We start from the raw sequence: 19,796 nt of genomic DNA, 5'->3' as shown, positions 1-19,796 counted from the left end.
AAGCAACATCTCTGCACTACAAACCTTGGAACAAAAGTCTTGACTCGGTTCTTAGTTTTGAGTTCTGGGTTGCAGTTTTTTGAGTAATCTGTTACCACTTAATTTCATTATTGCTATTTTGTATTCTTTTCAAACTTCTCCCATCTGGTTAGAATCACACAAGCAATAAGTAAATATGTTCTTTTGGTAAAAGATCTTACTAACCAAAAAGTCTTCAGTAAAACAAAGCCTCCCTTCAGTGTGCCTCCCAGTCTCACACTCCAAAATGAACCTCAATCATTATTTGGTTTGCACCCTTCTAGACCTCCTTCAATGCATTTACAAATGTGCCTATGTTTTTATTTTATTCGTTTTCCGTGTTTAATTTAAATTTTTGAATACATAAATTTTATGGTTTGGACATCAAAACCTATATCAAAATCGAATGTGAGAAGTCTCTCCTTCATCTTTGTCCTCATTCACTAAGTTCCCATCCCCCCAATAGGTACCATCTGCTCTTAATTTTTTATTTCAGGGAAGTTTTACGCATGTGCAATTCACTGCAAATATATATTCATATGTATGTTTTAAGTCGCTTTTTCCTCTTAACAGTGAATTTTAGCTGTTATCGCATAGCGTTGTCGATTTGTTTAACCATTTCATTCCTAACTGGCATCGAAGTTGTTTCCACTTTTTTCTCATTATAAATTCTGCTACGATGAGATCCTTGGACAAAACATCTCTGCTACAATGAACATCTTTAGACAAACATCTTTGTCCATATGTGCCAGTACTTTTTAGCTATATTCCTAGAAACAGTAACGCAAGTGCCGAGTCAAAGCATTTTGACACATTTTGCATTTTGATAGGACCTGCCAAATTGCCTTCCAAAAAGGCTCTCCTCATTTACACCACTGCCGACTGTGGCTGAGTGTGCCCATCTCCCTGAAGCTTCGCAAACACTAGATATTATCAATCTTTTACATTTTTGCCAATCTGATGACTAGAAAAGGACACCTTATTTTAATTTATATTTTCCTGCTGATGAGTGAGACTCATGTGCTTATTTTTCTCCTGTATGCTGCCTGTTCAAAACTGATGCCCATTTCTCTTTTGGGCAGTCTTTCTTTGAAGCTCCCATTCTAGAAGCATTGGACCAATAAAAAACCCACAAGCAAAGACAGTTGTCTGGTGGTGGTAAGTGCTATGGAAACGAAGCAATTTTGGGCAATTTTTCGATGGTTAAAGAAACTAACTCCTTGCTCTAATGCATATTAAATATTTTTCTAGTTTGTCATTTGCCTTTAACTACATTTAGAAATTTTGGTTGATGAAAAAGTATTTTATGTGGCCAAATTTGTAAATCTTTCTCTTTATGGTTTTTATGCTTGGGAAGATTTTCTCCATCCCAAGATTATAAAAGCATTTGCCCAGGTTTTCTCCTAGTACCTTATGGATTTACTTATTCCATTTAAGTCTTTAATCCATCTGGAACTGTTTTCAGCATAAAGAGCCAGGAAGGGATCCAGCTTGGTTAGTCAGTTGGCCCATGACCATTCATTGAATAGTCCATCTTTTCCTTGAAGATTTGAAATGACATCTGTATATGAATTCTCCTGTGTATTTGGTTGTGCTTTTGTACTCTGCCTATCCCGATGGCACATCAACTATTTAAATCACTATAGCTTTGTATTTATTTTTGATATCTGGAAAGATTGGCTCTTTGAATAAATTACCTTTTTCTGGGCCTCAGTTTCCTCCTCTGTAAAACAGGGATACCACCAACTGTGAAGAGTTTTTCTGAGAATGAATTAATGAACCACTTTAGTTCAGGGAGTCAGGCATGCCTCTTTGTGAAGGTAACATTTGCGTTGAAATCTGATTGACAAGGAAGCACTTGCCTAGCAGAGGGAACAGCAAAGGCAAAGGCCCTGAGGCCGGAACTAGCTTAGCAGACTGCAGGATCAGAGAGGAGGGCAGCTCTTATGGAGGGAATTAAGCAAAGGGAGAGCGGAATAGTGGGGCCGTGGCAACAGAATTGCTGTCACCGTCAAGGTGCTGGAGAGCCACAACAGGATTGGGATGGAGGGTGGGTCCCGCTGACCCTGTCCCTGTTCCCACAGTCGATGGAGTCTCAAGTGGAGGAGTGGTACCGCGAGGTGGGAGAGTTGCAGGCGCAGACGGCAGCGCTGCCGCTGGAGCCGGCGAGCAAGGAGCTGGTGGGCGAGCGGCAGAACGCGGTGGGCGAGCGCCTGGTGCGCCTGCTCGAGCCATTGCAGGAGCGCCGCCGCCTGCTGCTCGCTTCCAAGGAGCTGCACCAGGTGGCGCACGACCTCGACGACGAGCTGGTGAGGCCTGACGCGGGGATCTGGGGCGGGGCGCGAGGCCAGGGGCAGGCTAGCGGGCCGAGGGGGTGGAGACTGGGGGCGGGGGCGGGGCCGTGGTACCTTGGTGGGTTCAAGGGTGCAGGTGGCTGGCAGACCTGGGATATTGAGACTCAGTCGTTCAATCCTTAACTCATTCATTTACTCATTCAGTTATTCATTCACTCATTCACTCGCATTCATTTACTCATTTTCAGTCACTCATTAATTTATTTGTGAAGTCATTTATTTATTCATTGATTTATCTTTTTTCCTTCCTCTACTCATTGATTTACTTATTACTCGTTTATTTATTTGTCGCTCATCCATTCATTTCCTCATTCAGCCATTCACTTCCGGATTTGCTCATTCATTCACTCACTAATTTGCTTCTTCATTTATCATCCTGGCCCCAGCCCAGTGCTTAGATGATGCTGGAGTCACAGGGGTGACCAAGACAGACCTCATCCATTCCTGCCCTGCAGAGCTCAGAGTCCAAAGGGGAAAACAGACTTATTCCTAGACAGTGACAACTCAGGGTGGTTAGGATTGTAATGGGGGAGTTAAGGGGGCCCTGGGAACCCAGAGGAGGCAACTGGCCAAGGTCTGAAGTTAGTGAGGATATCTTAGAGGAGGGAGTGTCTGAGCTGAGACAAGAAGAAAGAGTACACATGAGCCTGCTGATGGAGTGGGAAGGGAATTCCAGGAAGCAAGACCTGCCTGTGCAAAGCCCAGAGGTAAGCGTGAGCCTGGCTTAAGTGCAGAGAGCAAGCTGGAGCACGTTCAGAGAGGAGGCAGAAAATGTGAGCGGGCTCTTAGGTGAGGAAGGGCCTTGGATGCTGTGCAGGTGGCTTACAGCTTAGTTGGGATTCAGGGCTCCTGGGGTGCATTCTCCCCTTGAACTCACTGTATCCTCCCCAGGCATGGGTCCAGGAGCGGCTGCCACTGGCCATGCAGACAGAGCGAGGCAACGGTTTACAGGCTGTCCAGCAGTACATCAAAAAGAACCAGGTGAGCAGAGCTTGGGCGAGGGATGGGGTTAGGATGCGTTTGCATTCAAGTGATAGAAAACATCTCAGGGTGGTTAAAGACAAAAAGAGGAATTTGTTGGCTCTTGTCATTGAAAAGACTATGGACAACAGGTAGAGGTGTGTCCAGGTGCTTCTGTGATTTGAATCGCTCAGCTTCAGCTCCTTTGTTTTTTTCTGTGTTAGCTTTGTTCTCAGACCAACTCTCCTCTCCTGGTGGTAAAAGACCTCCAACAGATTCAAGTTTACATCTCACCAGCAAAATTGAAGAGCATTTCTCTCTCAAAAAAGATGCCCAGTCTCACTAATCAGCAGTAGTTCCAGGATTAACTTTTACTGGCTCAGCTTGAGTCACATGTCCACACGTGAGCGAATCATGGTGTCCAGGGATTCAGACTGCTCTGATTTGCCTGGTCCGGGCTAAGGGCCCACCCTTGGAAGGGCAGTTGGAGTCAACCCTAACTTAATACCTGGGCTGAGATGGAGCAAAGTAAGTTCCCCCCAAAAAAATCAGAGTCCCACGACTAGAAGTAAGAGGAATGGCTCTTGGGCCATGAAAAGGAAAAACAAGAAACGAAAACTCAGAACACCCACGGGGAGAGAGGACAGAGATCAGTGAGAATGCTTACTGCTAAGCTGAGCACCGTGGGGAGCTCGCGAGCCCCTAAAATCACGAAATCTCTGTTCAGCTCTCTGGGCCTCAGTTTCCACACCTGAATAAGTAGAGAGTTGGTCTAGAGCAGTGGTTCTCCGAACACTTAGCAGAGAAACTCTTTGGTCAAAGAAACTTTTATCAAAGTACAAAGTTAGAACCCATAGGAGTGACAATAACAACAACACACTGATTAAAGACTCACTATGTGCCGAGTCCTGTCCCAGGGTTTATGCTGCCCCATCGATCCCCCACAATTACCCTGTGAGGTAGGTATTGTCATTACCCCCTTTTACCAAAATAGTTGGGAGAATGGGGCACCGAAGGATGGTGGAGATGTGTGTATACAAATTGTTTTGAAAGGTTCGTGATCGTGCTGTACTAGACAGAGCTCTTTAAGAGGCTGGAGTTTTTCTTAGATTTTGTTTTTCCATCTTGATGAAAACACTCTTGGCCATGGACGGTGTTGGAGACAAACAGGTACACTTAATGCTTCAAATTCGAGGGGGGCGGGGCTCAGTCGTGTGCGAGAGTGCCGGATCCACAGGGGCTGTTAAATGATTGATAGCTGTTGATATTGACTGAGCACCTACTGTGTGCCAGGCACAATTCTAAGTGCACCATGGTACAACAACCCACAGAGTAGATATCAGCGCAGCCACCACTAACCATATGACTTCGGCAAGTTCCTCAACTCTGTGCCTCAGTTTCCTCATCTATAAAATGAAAATGATAATGATGTCTGGCTCCTGGGCATGGAGTGAGGACTAGATGAGTGGCTACATTTTGCAAAGCTCTTACTTAGCAAAGAACCAGGAAGGCAGTAAGTGTTGGCTATTGTTATGCTGCTGTTTGCCAGTTGAAGAAACTAAGGCACAGGAGGGGTTAAATAAGGTATTCGGCAGCTACAGAGCTGATTGAGGGAACCTTCTAGGGTGATGGAACCGTTCCATATCCTGATCTGAGTACACAGGAGACACATGTGTAATATGTGCGGAGTGGTACCCCTAAGATTTGTACACGTCACTACGTGTATACCCCAGCTGCCCCTAAACAGCCTGATTCTCAAGCCTGCGTTAACCAATAGCGGGGATCTTGTGTCACAGGCGGCTTGGTTCCCGTCACAATCTCTGGAGCCAGCTTCCTCTGCTCAAATCCTGTCACCCCTTTACTAGGTGCTTGTTATGGGACGATGTACTTTGTACTTCGCGTCTCTCTGCCTGTTTTCCCACCTGCCACACGGGATATGAGTGAGTGAGCGAGTGAGTAACGGCAGATCCTTTCTGTGGGACCTGGCACAGGCTGTCGGATGTGCGGGTGTTTGCCACTCTCCTGGGACGCGCCAGAAGAGGAGGCGCACGCGGTCTTGCAGGACCTCTGCACGCCCCTCTCCGCTATACCCCCCATCTCCCTCCCCCAGGGCCTGCGGCGGGAGATCCAGGCTCACGGGCCGCGCCTGGAGGAGGTGCTGGAGCGCGCGGGCGCGCTGGCGGCGCTGCGCAGCCCGGAGGCGGAGGCCGTGCGCCGAGGCCAGGAGCAGCTGCAGAGCTCCTGGGCCGGACTGCGTGAGGCGGCCGAGCGGCGGCAGCAGGTGCTGGACGCCGCCTTCCAGGTGGAGCAGTACTACTTTGACATGGCCGAGGTGGAAGCGTGGCTGGGCGAGCAGGAGCTGCTCATGATGAGTGAGGACAAGGGCAAGGTGCGCCCGGGCTGGGGGTGCGGGGACCTGGGGGTGCTGGAGCCGGGGGCCGGCCGCTGCCGCCTCATCGCAGGCGCCATGTGTCCCCAGGACGAACAGAGCACCCTGCAGTTGCTCAAGAAGCACCTGCAGCTGGAACAGGGCGTGGAGAACTACGAGGAAAGCATCGCGCAGCTGTCACGCCAGTGCCGGGCGCTGCTGGAGATGGGGCACCCGGACAGGTGGGCGGGCGCATGGCGCGGGGTGGGAGTGGGGTGGGGCGGGGCGTCGGGGCCAGGCGGGGGCAGAGCCAGTTCTTAAGGAATGTCTAAAAAGATCTGAAGCTCCGCTGTTAGGAACTGGGACAGGGCCAAAATTGGCCATTGGGGTAGGAGGGGCCCTCACTGCCGCATACTGGAGCCCTCGGATTTTGGCGAGTGGTTGGGGCTGGAATGGAAAGGACACTGCCCAGGGGTGGTTGAGAGGATGCGGCCAGGAGCACTGGGATTTGAGCGTAGGGGTTGGGGGCGTTGTCTAGGACTGAGGTGATAAGTAATAGCTCAGGACAGGGGAGGGTCCCACCTAATAGCTCAGGACAGGGGAGGGTCCCACCCAGTGTCTGAGCAGTGTCTGGGAGCTCTGTGATTGGGCATGGCCTGGGACTTTCCGGATGGCGGGCCAGTGGCCTTCCTGAGGTCAGAAGTAGGGGCTGCATGTGGGAGGTCTGGACCAGGAGAGAGCTGAGAGGCAGCACAGGGCAAGATCTCTGTCTGCCCAAACCTGGAGACCGGAACTGGAGGTGAGGTGGATTAGCCCCAGACCCAGGTAGGGAGACCAGAGTCCCACCTAGGTTGCTGGAGGGGAGCGGTGTGGAGCTGCAGATTGACTGGCTTTAGGGAAAGGGGCGTTGAGCTTATCTAGTTTAGGGAAGCCTGAGTGCTGAGGTACGACTCCTGGGTTGACTGAATCCAAGGCTTGCAGAAAACAGTCCTGTGCGGAGTCTAAGGGATACTACCTTGTCTGAAGGTTCAGAGGAGACACAGTCATGCCCTCAGAGAGGGTGTCAGGGGATCACAGCTCTGTCCTGCAAGTCTCAGGGGCTCCCTCTCTGCTTCTCCCTGTCCCCCATCAGTGAGCAGATCAGCCGGCGACAGTCTCAGGTGGACCGCCTGTATGTGGCACTCAAGGAGCTGGGCGAGGAGCGCAGAGTGGGCCTAGAGCAGCAGTACTGGCTGTATCAGCTCAGCCGCCAGGTGGACGAGCTGGAGCACTGGATCGCAGAGAAGGAGGTGGTGGCTGGCTCACCTGAGCTCGGCCAAGACTTTGAGCACGTCACGGTGAGCATCGTCAGCAATGACAATAATACCAGTGGCTACTGTGTATGCTATTGAGGTTCTTTGGGCCTCAGTTTACCCATCTGTAACATAGAGATAATAATAGCACCCACTTTGTCGCTCTGTTGTGAGCCAAATGAATTTAATATACAGTAGTTACACCTATCCACAGAGTATACATTCCAAGACCCTCAGTGGATGCCTGAAGCCTCTAATAGTACTGAACCCTATATATACTATGTTTTTTTCTATATATATGTTCCTTTTCACTTAAGGAAGAGTTTTACAGCTTCTCTGTGGCATATCCAAACTGTCAACAATCGTACTCTTGCACTTTGAGGCCGTTATTAAGTAAAATAAGAATTACATGAACACAAGCACTGCGATATCACGACAATCAATCTGATAAACTCGATGGCTACTAAGTGACTAACAAGCCAGGAACACACAGCGTGGAGACGCTGGACAAAGGGAAGATTCACGTCCCAGGCAGGACAGAGTGAGGTAGAGCGAGTTTTCATCACACTACTCAGAATGGCGTACAATTTAAAACTTGGGAAGTGTTTATTTCTGGAATTTTCCATTTCATATTTTTGGACCACAGTTGATCATGGGTTACATAAACCATGGAGAGCAAAACAGAGGGCAAGGTTGGGGGCCACGGTACCGTATTGCACTTAGGACAGTGCTTGGCACACACAGCACCCAACACAGTGTTATTATTATTAGCATTTTATATTATTATTGTTGATACTATTATTGCTATAGAGTAAGTGCTCAATAAGTGTTAAATGTTTTAAATTATGGTTGTTGTTATTCTCACCGGCCACGAGATGGTGGGTTGGAGAGAGCGTGGTGTATACAGCACCTGTGTTCATACCGTGCCCCCCCATCTCCTGGCGGCAGGTGCTGCAGGAGAAATTCTCGGAGTTTGCCAGTGAGACTGGCACGGCAGGGCGGGAGCGGCTGGCGGCCGTGAACCAGATGGTCGATGAGCTGATCGAGTGCGGCCATACAGCAGCGGCCACCATGGCCGAATGGAAGGACGGGCTGAACGAGGCCTGGGCTGAGCTGCTGGAGCTTATGGGCACACGGGCCCAGCTTCTGGCTGCCTCGCGGGATCTGCATAAGTTCTTCAGCGATGCCCGAGAGCTTCAGGGACAGATCGAGGAGAAGCGGAGGCGCCTGCCCCGCCTGACCGCCCCGCCTGAACCGAGACCCAGTGCCAGCTCCATGCAGCGGACTCTGCGCGCCTTTGAGCATGACCTGCAGCTCCTCGTGTCCCAGGTGGGGTGCCGGTGGCCAGGAGGGGCGGTGGGAGGGTCTGGACAGTGTGACCAAGGGAAGTGGGCAACAGGGCAGGCAAAAATCAAGCTATAGAGCACGTTGAAACTAGATGGTCGGAGAGATAGAAAACGCCGTGGAATGGAGAAATTAGATGACAGGGCAGGTGGAAAATGAACTGATTTCGTAGTATATGGAAATCAGACAGTGGCAGAAATCACACAATATTTCAAAGCGCCTTGGGCAGGGGTTCTCCTAGGAACTTTGAAGTGAATCTTACCCAAATCCAGATGCACGGTCAAAAAGAAATTGGGAAAGGGTTAAGAGAAATGTGCCTGTGAGGCAGATAGATATTAGATATCCAGTCTCTGATAGAAATCATATGATTTTCCTGAAAGAAATTTGCTGGGGGTGGATTTATTGGAAATGGCATTGAAGCTAATAGAAATCAGGCAATGGGTTTGACGGCAACTGGGAGGTGGATCTGAGAAATCAGATGGAAATGAAGCTGTGGGCCTGACAGAACTCAAGCAACAGAACTGAAGGAAATCGGGTTGCAGATCTAATGGAAGGTAGAAATTGAACGATTATTTTTATGTAAGTCATACAAATGACTGTTAGAAATCAGGCGAGGAGATTGATAATGATTAAGTGGTGAATCTGATAGAAAGTGGTGGTCACTTCAGAAGAAATCAGAGTGAGCTGTGGGTCCAATAGAACTCACATAGCAGAACCAAAAGAAATTAGACAGGAGATCTGATAATAATTGAATAGCCATTCTGCAGGAAATTGGGCAGTACATAGTGGGTCTCAAAAAAATTGAGTGGAAACAAAAACTAGACAGTATGTCTCATAAACATCAGGGTGGAAGGATGTTTCCTGAAAGAAATCAGATCGGTCTGAAACAAGATAGAGTTGGGCCTGAAAAAATGAGGTGACAGGTCCTATAGACATAGGGCTCTTAGACCAAAAGAAATCAGGTAGTGGACTGAAAGAAACCTGGGCGTAGGTCGAAAAGAATGCAGGTAAGTCGAAGAAAAATCAGGCAGCGGACAGGGAAACCCAGGTGTGGGATCAGCAGGGTGCGGGCTCCTTAAGTTGTTAGGCTCTGCTCCCAGCCAGCAGATGGGGGAAAGAGAGGGCGGAGCCTGGCCCCATGGAAGGCTGGTGCTCCACCTGGCGTGCCCCTCAGGTACGGCAGCTGCAGGAGGGGGCAGCCCAGCTGCGGACGGTGTATGCGGGCGAGCATGCCGAGGCCATCGCCAGCCGGGAGCAGGAGGTGATGCAGGGCTGGAAGGAGCTGCTGGCAGCCTGCGAGGACGCCCGCCTGCACGTCAGCTCCACGGCCGACGCCCTGCGATTCCACAGCCAGGCCCGGGACCTGCTCTCCTGGATGGATGGCATCGCCGGGCAGATTGGGGCAGCTGACAAGCCCAGGTGCCCCTCCTCACACCTCAGGCTTCCTACCTGCCTCTGGGCAGCCACTGCCAGCCCATCAGTAGCCCCCTTCCCATAAGAAATCACAATAGCCAATATCTGTGTGTCACTTCTGTGTGCCAGGCACTATTCTAAATGCATCATGTGTACTAAGACCCCTTGTCAGGCCTGGCATTGGGGACTCAGAGCATGGGGCGTCCTCCTGCCTCTGTCCTTCCCAATCGCCCACTACTATCCTCTATGTGGGGGTGTCATGGCATGGGATGGGTTACAGCCAGAATAGGGACAGGGAGGTACGGGACCATATGTGTGTGGCTTAACCTGGTGGGCACTGATTTATTGCCCACATAATGGTTCACTGAGTCTGGTAGGAGCCTGTCCCACAGTGATAGGGAACCAGGTGCCTTTCTTGGCCCTGGGTGTTGTTTGCTGGACCCTCTGTATCCAGCTGCAGATGAGAAAAAGAGGATCACGTGGGAGGTTTTAGGGACTAAACAGGCACTCACGTAGCATTGTTTATATGACTGTGAGGCCTTCAGTCTACATTACTTTACTCAGCAAATATTTATCGAATGCCTACTGTGCGATAGATGGTGAGCAAAGCCAAGCCCCTGCCCCGATGCAACTTACATTCTGAGGGTGGAGACAGGCAACAGATACGTAAACACACACCTAATAGTATTTCAGATGGTAATAAGGGCTCTGAAGAAAAATAAAGCAAAGTAAGGGGACGAGGTGCTAGCTGGCAAGGCCTCTCTGAAGATATGATGTTTGAGACCCGAATAAAGTGATGGTAAAGTTTGGGAAGAAGGGTTCTCCAGGTGGAGTGGTCAGCAGGTACAAAGGCCCTGAGGCTGGTTGTGCTTAGGCATGTTGGAGGAAGAGCCAGACAATCTGTGACTGCATGGAGGGAGTGAGGAGAGAGTGGAGAGAGGCGGGAAATGACGTTTAAGGGGCAGAAGGGTATGGTGAGGAGTTTGCCCTTTTTCAGAGTGAGAAGGGAGCCATGGGAGAGTCTAGAACGGGGGAGTGATGTGATATGATGTACATTTGAGAAAGATCACTCCAGATGCCTTGCGAAAAGTAGGATATGGAGAACAAAGATGGAAGCAGGTAGACCAGTCAGGAGGCTGCTGCTGCTGATTCTGGCTTGGGTCAGTGTGGTGGCTGTAGAGATGGGGAGAAGGGATTGCTTTTAGGAATTTACAAAATCTTTTCATTATAAAAAATTTCAAGTATACACGGAAGTAGCCATAACAGTATAGTGAACCCGCATATTCATAGTGAACACTTGGCTTGAACAACTATCAATATTTGGCCAATCTTGTTTCATCTATAAACTCCCCCATGTCCCCCTTCTACCCCTTGCTGAGTTATTTTGAAACAAATCCCAGGTGTCATGTCATTTCACAGGCTATGCTTTAAAGTCATAAATGTCCAGTCTTGACTGATGGATTAGCTTCAAGGACTGAGGGAAAAAGGAGCCGAGGATGAATGATGGGCAAATTGACAGACATGGAGAATTTCAGGGGGGAATCGGATCGTTCTAGAGAGTCTAAGTCTTAGGTATCATTACAATGTGAAACTTTCAGAAATAAGTTTGGCCATTTTAAGCCTTTTAAAGCTATACTTGCTGACCCATGGAACCTTTGGAAATTTGGAATTTGTTTTGGACATAGGACAGCGGGGTACGGCGCTGTCCAGTAGTTTCTACGATGCAAGCCACAAATGTGAACCACATATATAACAAGATTTTCTTGTAACCACATTAAAAATGTAAAGAGAAGCAAGTGAAAATTAATTTTACTAATTCATTTTATTTAACCCAGTATATTCAAAATATTATCACTTCAACATGTAGTTAATATTAAAATTATTGAGATATTTTATTCTTTTTTATACTAAATCTTCACAATATGGTGTGTACTTTACACTTCAACACATCTCAGTTCAGACTAGCCACGTTTCCACTGCTCAGTCACCACCTACGTCTAGTGGCTGCTGTACTGACCAGCACACTTAAAAGGTTAGAATCATTGGCTAGTGGAACATTCAGAAGCATAGCTTTAGGAAATTGGAAAAATTTGGATCTTGCAATCCTAGTTTAGAATCACAAAAATGTGACATTGTAGCACCCTGGAGAAAGGTGGAATCGTTGAATCAGTGGAGAACCTTGGACCCTCAGAATTTGGGCATAAAAGGTGGGTGTCTGGAGATTGTGTGGAACTTCGGCCTCAGAGATCTGGGCTCCTCTGTGACTATGGGGCGGGCTGAGGGAAGCCACCTGTGGCTCAGATCCCTGCCTGCTGCCCGCTGCCCGCTGTAGGGACGTGTCGTCAGTGGAGGTGCTCATGAACTACCACCAGGGCCTGAAGACGGAGCTGGAGGCACGGGTGCCTGAGCTGACGGCCTGCCAGGAGCTGGGGCGCTCTCTGCTGCTCAACAAAAGTGCTATGGCTGACGAGGTGGGGAGGGGCGCAGGGGGCCCCTCTCTGCCATTCGTGCCCATTGGGGTGGGAGCCGCCCTTGATGCCTCTCCCACCTACCCACCACTCCCAGATCCAGGTACAACTGGACAAGCTGGGAACCAGGAAGGAGGAGGTGTCGGACAAGTGGGACCGCCATTGGGAGTGGCTGCAACAGAGTGAGTGGGGGCCCAGACACACATGGCTCGAGGGCACAGGGACATGCTCCGGTGGGTTTGAAAAGGCCCAGAGGGGTGACACAGGCATGCTTTGCACACCACTCACTCACGGGTCCCCAGTAGCAAACATGAAGGCCTGGCAGGGTGGACAAGGGGTCTGCCTTGCCATTGAAGCCCTGGTGGCAGGTACCTAGGGGAGAAGTTGGTGCCCTCAGAAGTAGCTCCAGCCTCTCTGATTCCTGCAGAGCTCAGAGTGGTCAGTGCTGAGCATCGAGGAAGCCAGAGGGGTGTGGAAGGCCAGAGAAGACAGCCTCTGCCCCATGAAGGGCCCCCGGGTACCCCAACACAATTACCCCATGTGTCTCCCCTCAGTGCTGGAGGTGCACCAATTTGCCCAGGAGGCGGTGGTGGCTGATGCCTGGCTGACAGCCCAAGAGCCACTTCTGCAGAGCCGGGAGCTGGGCAGCAGCGTGGATGAGGTGGAGCAGCTTATCCGGAGACACGAGGCCTTCCGCAAAGCAGCCGCAGCCTGGGAAGAAAGGTTCAGCTCTCTGCGGCGCCTGACCACGGTCAGCACCCAGATCCTGCCCCAGCCCCCCACCTGGAGCCCTGCCCCATCCCTCTATAGAGATAGACATGCTGAGACTTGGTATTTAACGCTGTGTTGAGTGAGGCAGAGACAGACCCTCACGGGGTTCCGAGCCCTGGAGGGGGTGGGTGGCGGCAGGGACTGACCTAGCACCAGACAGTGACAGCCCAGGGCTGAGATGGGGAAGCACAGGGGGCTGTGGGAGCCTGGACGCACTTGGCCTGGTCTGGAGGAGAAGAGACCCTTGTAGTCAGAGGCTTAAGGTCCTGGGTGGGGGGACATTCAGGAAGGAGGCTGGCGTGGGGCGGGGGGGGGGGGCAGAAAGGCAGCTGGAGAAAATGATGATATAGCTAATCCTTAACACTTGATGTTTGAGGGAGAAAATAGGAATTAGATTCCTTGCAGAGAGCAAAGCATGGGCACAGGCCTGGACAACCTTGCTTTGTCACGACCAAAACACTAATAAACTGGGTGGCGAGGCCGACAACCCAGAGCCGCCTTCCCAGGCCACCCTCCCCCCACACCGCCCTCCATGCCTCTCCTTCCCCAGATCGAGAAACTCAAGGCAGAACAGAGCAAGCAGCCGCCCACCCCTCTGTTGGGGCGAAAGTTCTTTGGGGACCCCACGGAACTGGCGGCTAAGGCGGCGCCTCTGCTGCGGCCAGCGGGTTACGAGAGGGGCTTGGAGCCCCTGGCCCGCCGGGCCTCGGACACTCTGTCTGCCGAGGTGCGGACCCGGGTTGGGTACGTGCGCCAGGAGCTCAAGCCCGAGCGCCTGCAGCCGCGCATCGACCGGCTGCCGGAGGTCCCGGGGAGGGTGGAGCCCACGGCCCCGCCAGCGGGACGAGTGGACGTGGTGGAGACCCCCGGGGTCCCCGCGGCGGCGGAACAGGTCCGGCCACGGCCGGAGCGGCAAGAGTCAGCTGATCGCGCCGAGGAGCTGCCCAGGAGGCGGCGGCCGGAGCGGCAGGAATCGGCGGATCAATACGAGGAGGCTGCGCGTAGGCGGCGGCCAGAGCGGCAGGAATCTGTGGAGCACGAGGCGGCGCACAGCCTTACCCTGGGCCGCTATGAGCAGATGGAGCGGCGGCGCGAGCGGCGCGAGCGACGGTTGGAGCGGCAGGAGTCCAGCGAACAGGAGACACCCGCCAGAGGAGAGCTGGCCAGGGGGTGAGGCCCCGCGTGTCCAGGGAGTGAGGGAAGGGGGACCGGAGAGCTCCTGGAGCCGCGCAGGCCCAGTGGAGAGGGTTTCCAGGCTCAGAACTGCCTAGCGAGAGGAAGAGAGTCGTGGTACCCATTTTGCAGAGATGCAAACTAAGGCTGAAAGAGGGTAGGCGACATGCCCATTGTTCCACAGCGGCAGTTCGAACCGTTGAAAGAAAGGACAGAGTTAGCCAGAGTGTGTTATGCAGATCAATCCAATCAGTTGTGTCACCAGAAAATGGTCTTGGGTCAGATGTTTCAGTGACAACGACTTCCTGATCTAATTTCATATTTTACGAACATATGCTGAGTGCCTACCCTGTGTGGTATGTGCCGGGGAGCGCAGCGACCCAGCCAGCCCTAGCCTTGCTTTCATGGGGCTCACATTCCAGTAGGGGGAACAGATTTGTCACCAGACAGTGATGACCTAGAATGATCGGGGCTGGGATGGGGGAAATCCAGGGGACTTGGGAGCTCAGAGGTGGGTAGGAAAAGGCAACAGTACCTTCAAAGGCTAGAAGGCACCAGTTTGCATTTTGCTCTTTATGCTGCTTAAAACTCAAAGGGGAAAGAGGTTCCGTCCTCCATTCATTCAGCAGCCATGGCCTGAGCACCTGTGGTGTGTCTAAGGCCAACATCTGAGAGGCAGCTGCATAAGCAGACAGGGGTCTGGCACCTGGGGCCAAGAAGTAGAGGCTGCTCCAGCCAGCCAGGCTGGTCCCTGGGAGAAGGCACCCCACTTCCATTGGGTCTTTCTGCCCCCCTACCCCCAGGAAGGCCACCCTGGCTGACATTGTGGAGCAGCTACAGGAGAAAGAGGCAGGCCCAGGGCTCCCTGTTGGGGTAAGTTGAGCCTCTGAATGGGTGGGGAATGGGGACACTAGCTCCTAGCCCTGGGTCCCCGCATCTGAACCCTGCAGAGAGACTCACGGAATGGAAAGGGTCCCCAGATGCTCCCCATAATATTAAAATTTCTCCCTTAGATTAGGCCACAGACCTCAGAGACTCCTTCCCCCTCCACACACACTCTTCCTGTATCTACCCTGGACTTTCTCCAGTCTCAAATTTCCTTACAATCACACACAGAAGGAAGCCCCAGATTCCTCCTACAGACAGCTGGGATACCCTCCTGCCTGCACCCCACCTCCACTCGGGCCCCCTCCTTCCTAAGCTAAGATCAAAAGGGACTCCAAACCTAGGAGGAGTCCTGGCACTCACTCCCAAGAAGGTGGGGCCCCTGAGAGTTGAGCCTCCAGCCCTGAGGTCCTCCCATACAGATGGCCCTCCGAGACAGATGGCCCTGCAGACAGATGGGACCCCTAGAGCAGTGAGTTCCTCCAGATGGACCCCCCCACCCCCCACTATGGACAAGCACCCTTCTTCCCCCTCCCTTCACACAGCCGTCGCTGCCTCAGCCTCGCGAGCTTCCCCCCGGCCGCCTGCCCAACGGGCTTGAGCCGCCCGAGCGGACACCTCGGCCGGACCGGCCGCGGGCGCGGGACCGGCCCAAGCCGCGACGGCGGCCGCGGCCGCGAGAGGGTGGTGAGGGCGGGGGAAGCCGGCGCTCGCGCTCCGCTCCAGCCCAGGGCGGCTCCGCCCCGGCGCCTCCACCACCGCCCACTCACACAGTGCAGCACGAGGGCTTCCTGCTGCGCAAGCGCGAGCTCGACGCTAACCGCAAGTCGTCCAACCGGTGAGCGTGTGGGCGGGGCTTTGGAAAGCAGGTCTCAAGCTCAGCATCTCTAATGAGTGACTAGGTGGACCTGAGGAGGGGGTGGGGCTAAACTTCAGGGCATCCAACCGCTGGCGGGGTAGGTGGGGCCTTATGAGGGGCGGGACTTAATGTCGAGGAATCAAGCAATAAACAGGAGTGGCCTAAGATTAGTGTGTCCGATGGGTGAGCGGGCGAAGCTCAGATGGGACGGGACCTGAATAAAATGTTCCAACCGTGAGTAAATTGCGACCCAATCTAATAGCAACGAATCCAGGAATTAGTTAAAACTAATAGCAACTGGATGTGGGGTATAGAGGTTTTCAATAGCTCGCGAAGTGGAGCCCGGAGAGGTCAACACAACCAGTGAGTGGGGCGAGTTCACCCTCGAAGTTTCAAACTGGGGGAAGATCTTAAGAGGGAGGAGCCCAAACTAGGGCTGTGGACACCCCATATAGGTGTCCAAATGGGTGCCTAACGGTGATGCGTTTACTCTTGGAGTCCAGCTCCTAGTTGTCCAACCCCTTTTTGTCCATCTGGGAGACAGAATCTAGGGAGAGGTGAAGCCAAAATGGGTAGCCCTGGCCAACGAGCAGAGGCCTAGATCCAAGACGTGAATGGGCAGAACCGGCCGAGATGGCCTGTGGGTCTCGGGTAGTCTGTCTTCCCGGTGCTGAGGCCAAAGTGGGGCTAAGTGGGCATCTTGGTATATGTTGCTTTTGGGGGACTTCCTCCTCCCCGGTTGGGGCTTTGGCTGAATAGGGAGACAGGAATTCCTCATTCCAGGCAGAAAACCAGTAGCTCTCCTTTCAGGAGGTTCCATGGGAGGTGGAGTGGGTAGGAACAGCCCAAGCAAAAGGCTTATGGAGGAGACAGCTGAAGTCTGGCCTTCTAGAAATTCTATGTGGGAGGGGATAAGGCAAAGTACTGAGACTTAGACTCCCTTCAGCTTAGGAACACCCAAAATCTTATTGCCATAGAAGGAACACCCAAAATCTTATTGCCATAGAAGGAACACCCAAATCTTATTGCCCAACTAGAGCAAAGACCCTGAGGGAGGAGGGCTCAGGCAGATTCAGCCCATGAAGGCTATCGATGAGGAGTACCCAGGCAGAGTGCTGCGACTCTGCCTTGAGCCCTGTCTCACTGCCCCAGGTCGTGGGTGAGTCTGTACTGCGTGCTCAGCAAGGGAGAGCTGGGCTTCTACAAGGACGCCAAGGGCCCGGCATCCGGGGGTACGCATGGTGGGGAGCCACTGCTCAGCCTGCACAAGGCCACCAGCGAGGTGGCTAGTGACTACAAGAAAAAGAAGCATGTCTTCAAACTCCAGTGAGTCCCCCTATGGGTGAGAGGGAGGGATCCAAGGCCCAGCTATGACCTGCTCCCTGGGAGGACAGTTGGTGCACTCATGGGCCAGGCCCCTGCCCCAGATCCCCCAAGTCCTGTGTCCCTTCCTACAGGACCCAGGATGGCAGCGAATTTTTGCTCCAGGCTAAAGATGAGGTGAGATCTGGTCTTTTCTCTCCCCTATTCAGACCTCAGGAACCACCTGGCTGGCTGGTTCCTGGCCCAGAGTGATGGGGCTGTGAGAGGAGAAGCACAAGCCTGAGTTGCCAGGCCTGTAATCGGAAAGCCCATGGGCACCGAGAGCCCAGGGGAAGTTCCTAACCTAACTAAAGGGGCAGTGGGTCGGGTGAGAGATGGAGAATCAGGAGGGCTTTGCAGAGGCTCCAGGACGAAGTCCAACCTCCTTACCTTGGCCTCTGAGGTGAGAATGGAAAGATAGGAGGGAATTAGCTAATAAAAAGGGAGGAGGATAATACAGGTAGAGGGAACAGCAAGTGCAAAGAAGTAGAGATGCAGAATTGCAAAACATTCAGTGTTTGAGGAGAGTTGAAGGGGAAAGTTTCCCAGAGGTTGGGTTTGTCCTAAGGGCACTGGGGAGCCGAGGCAGAGTTTTGAGGAAGGGAGGATTACAGCGATACATAAGAAAGATCCCTTTGTCTACCACTTGTAGGATAGATTGGAGAGTGCACGAGTTGGAGCATGGAGCCCAGGAGGTGGCCAGGGCAGGAACTCAAGTAGGAGAGCACAGGCTGGACCTGGGCAGGCGGGTGGGGAGGAGAGAAGGAAGTGGGTGAGAGAGACAGGAACATGAGTGGACTTTGGGACTGGAGCTAAGAGTAGAGATCGGGGGAGGAGGAGCAGCGATGGAGGTGATTTGAAGAGATGTTGAAAATAACACTTTTTATATCATTCAGCCTCACAGGAGGCTATGAAGTAGGCCTTTGTTTTCTCCCTGCCTCTTTATCTTTTAAATGGAGGTAAAAATAGTTTTCCATCTAAGGTTATTGTGAGAATAAGTTGTTAACATGTATTTACAAGAGCCCGGTAAATGTCAGTGCTCTATAAATGTCTGCTGATATTTTTTGTTGTTTATCTCTATAGTGGGAATTAGATGTAATCATACTGCATAGGATTAAGCAGATTAATCCACAAAAGTACTTACGACAGAGCCAGGCAGGTAATCAGTGTTATCAAACTGTTTGCAGCAGTATTATTATCATCATCATCATCATCATTATTATTCCATGTAATAGATGAGGAAACTAAAGATCAGAGGACAATCTCATTCCAGACTCATCTATTACTCAGTGTCCTCTCTTCTAAATGCGGACTGTGTGCCCTGTTTCACTCTCCAGGAGGAAATGAACGGCTGGCTGGAGGCTGTGGCTGCTTCAGTCGGGGAACACGCCGAGATCGCCCGCTGGGGACAGACACTACCCACCACATCGTCCACAGACGAGGGCAACCCCAAGCGGGAAGCGACGGAGCGCAGGGCCAGCGGGCGCCGGAAGTGACTTCCCACCCCCAGGGCCTGACAGGACTCCCCCTGTTCCTGCACTCCGCACAGCGGACACAAAGACACTCTCTTCCGCAGGGGCTGGAGCCCCTAGTTCCACTAATACTGCGGACTCGCCATGACGGGCACTGGAAAGGAGGGGACTTCTCCTGCACCCCAAGAAGTGGTGGGGGAATTGCTACCCCTATAGCCATATGTCGGCCCCTTCCTGCTCGCCACCCCACCCCAGGTGCTGGGGCTTCATTATTTTTATGCAATAACTGAGCTGGGGGCGCGGCGGGTAAGGGGCCAGTTGAGCCAAGCCCCCTGCCTGGATCCCCAGATCCTGCCCCAAGAAGCTGGGGTGGTAGGGGAGATAATTCCTGCCCCCTCTCCGCCCTAGGGATGGGCACGGGGGCGCTGGTGAGGTCCCCTGGACCATCCAGGGTGCTAGGGGGTGGGGAGGGGACGCCCCTTCCCCACCTTTACCTCACTTCCGATGCTGCCTTGATCTCTGTTTGGGAAGGGGTAGTGAAGGGGCCGTAGCCCCCGCACTCCGCCGTCTCAGAGCCATGTGGTTAAATCCTGATTTAGTTTATTTTTGCAAAATGTCGACCTCCTCCTCTCCCAGTCCGCCCCGCATCCGCGAAGGCTTTTAATGGGAGGGACGTCAAAGTTCAAAACTGTCTTCCTCTCTCCTCCCCCCTCCAGCTGTAAAGGCCACTTGGTGAGGGGAGGGGCGAGGGGAAGCCCTCCCCCTGCATGCTTCTGGCTGGAGCACCTCCTAGGGGAGCGGGGGACCCGGGTCGTGGGCAGTCCCCACGGTCCCCTGGAGAAGCGGCTGGGGCCCGGGGGTGTGGAACGGTGTGGCAGGCGCACACTGTATGTACCTATAATAAATCCTTTGGCTTTGACGGTCTACGTTGGTTTGTTCGCGTTTCAAGGGCTGGGGGCGGGGAGAGATTGTGGCTGCGGAGAACATTTAGATGACTCCCTTGGTGTGGACTAATTTCGGCGTCTAAACACGTGCCCCCGACGAAGCACCTACATAT

General features: G+C 52.4%; 1 protein-coding gene across 1 annotated transcript in view; it reads left to right on the top strand.

The window, feature by feature from the left end:
* Nucleotides 1–19,663, top strand: part of SPTBN4 (spectrin beta, non-erythrocytic 4) — a 65,534-nt gene extending 45,871 nt beyond the window's left edge. The window contains exons 19-35 of the mRNA XM_039855161.1: nucleotides 2,103–2,327; nucleotides 3,264–3,353; nucleotides 5,443–5,721; nucleotides 5,812–5,942; nucleotides 6,833–7,037; nucleotides 7,941–8,321; nucleotides 9,511–9,755; nucleotides 11,888–11,956; nucleotides 12,082–12,220; nucleotides 12,315–12,399; nucleotides 12,772–12,968; nucleotides 13,539–14,158; nucleotides 14,965–15,034; nucleotides 15,592–15,884; nucleotides 17,058–17,231; nucleotides 17,363–17,405; nucleotides 18,605–19,663. Of these exons, the coding sequence (XP_039711095.1) occupies nucleotides 2,103–2,327; nucleotides 3,264–3,353; nucleotides 5,443–5,721; nucleotides 5,812–5,942; nucleotides 6,833–7,037; nucleotides 7,941–8,321; nucleotides 9,511–9,755; nucleotides 11,888–11,956; nucleotides 12,082–12,220; nucleotides 12,315–12,399; nucleotides 12,772–12,968; nucleotides 13,539–14,158; nucleotides 14,965–15,034; nucleotides 15,592–15,884; nucleotides 17,058–17,231; nucleotides 17,363–17,405; nucleotides 18,605–18,763 (3,405 nt within the window). The 3' untranslated portion in view covers nucleotides 18,764–19,663. The remainder of the gene's footprint in view (nucleotides 1–2,102; nucleotides 2,328–3,263; nucleotides 3,354–5,442; nucleotides 5,722–5,811; nucleotides 5,943–6,832; nucleotides 7,038–7,940; nucleotides 8,322–9,510; nucleotides 9,756–11,887; nucleotides 11,957–12,081; nucleotides 12,221–12,314; nucleotides 12,400–12,771; nucleotides 12,969–13,538; nucleotides 14,159–14,964; nucleotides 15,035–15,591; nucleotides 15,885–17,057; nucleotides 17,232–17,362; nucleotides 17,406–18,604) is intronic.
* Nucleotides 19,664–19,796: the final 133 nt, after the last annotated feature.

The sequence above is a fragment of the Pteropus medius genome, unplaced genomic scaffold (genome assembly GCF_902729225.1).
Source record: "Pteropus medius unplaced genomic scaffold, Ma_sr-lr_union100, whole genome shotgun sequence".
NCBI lineage: Eukaryota > Metazoa > Chordata > Mammalia > Chiroptera > Pteropodidae > Pteropus > Pteropus medius.
This window is presented reverse-complemented; position numbering and strand designations above follow the sequence as displayed.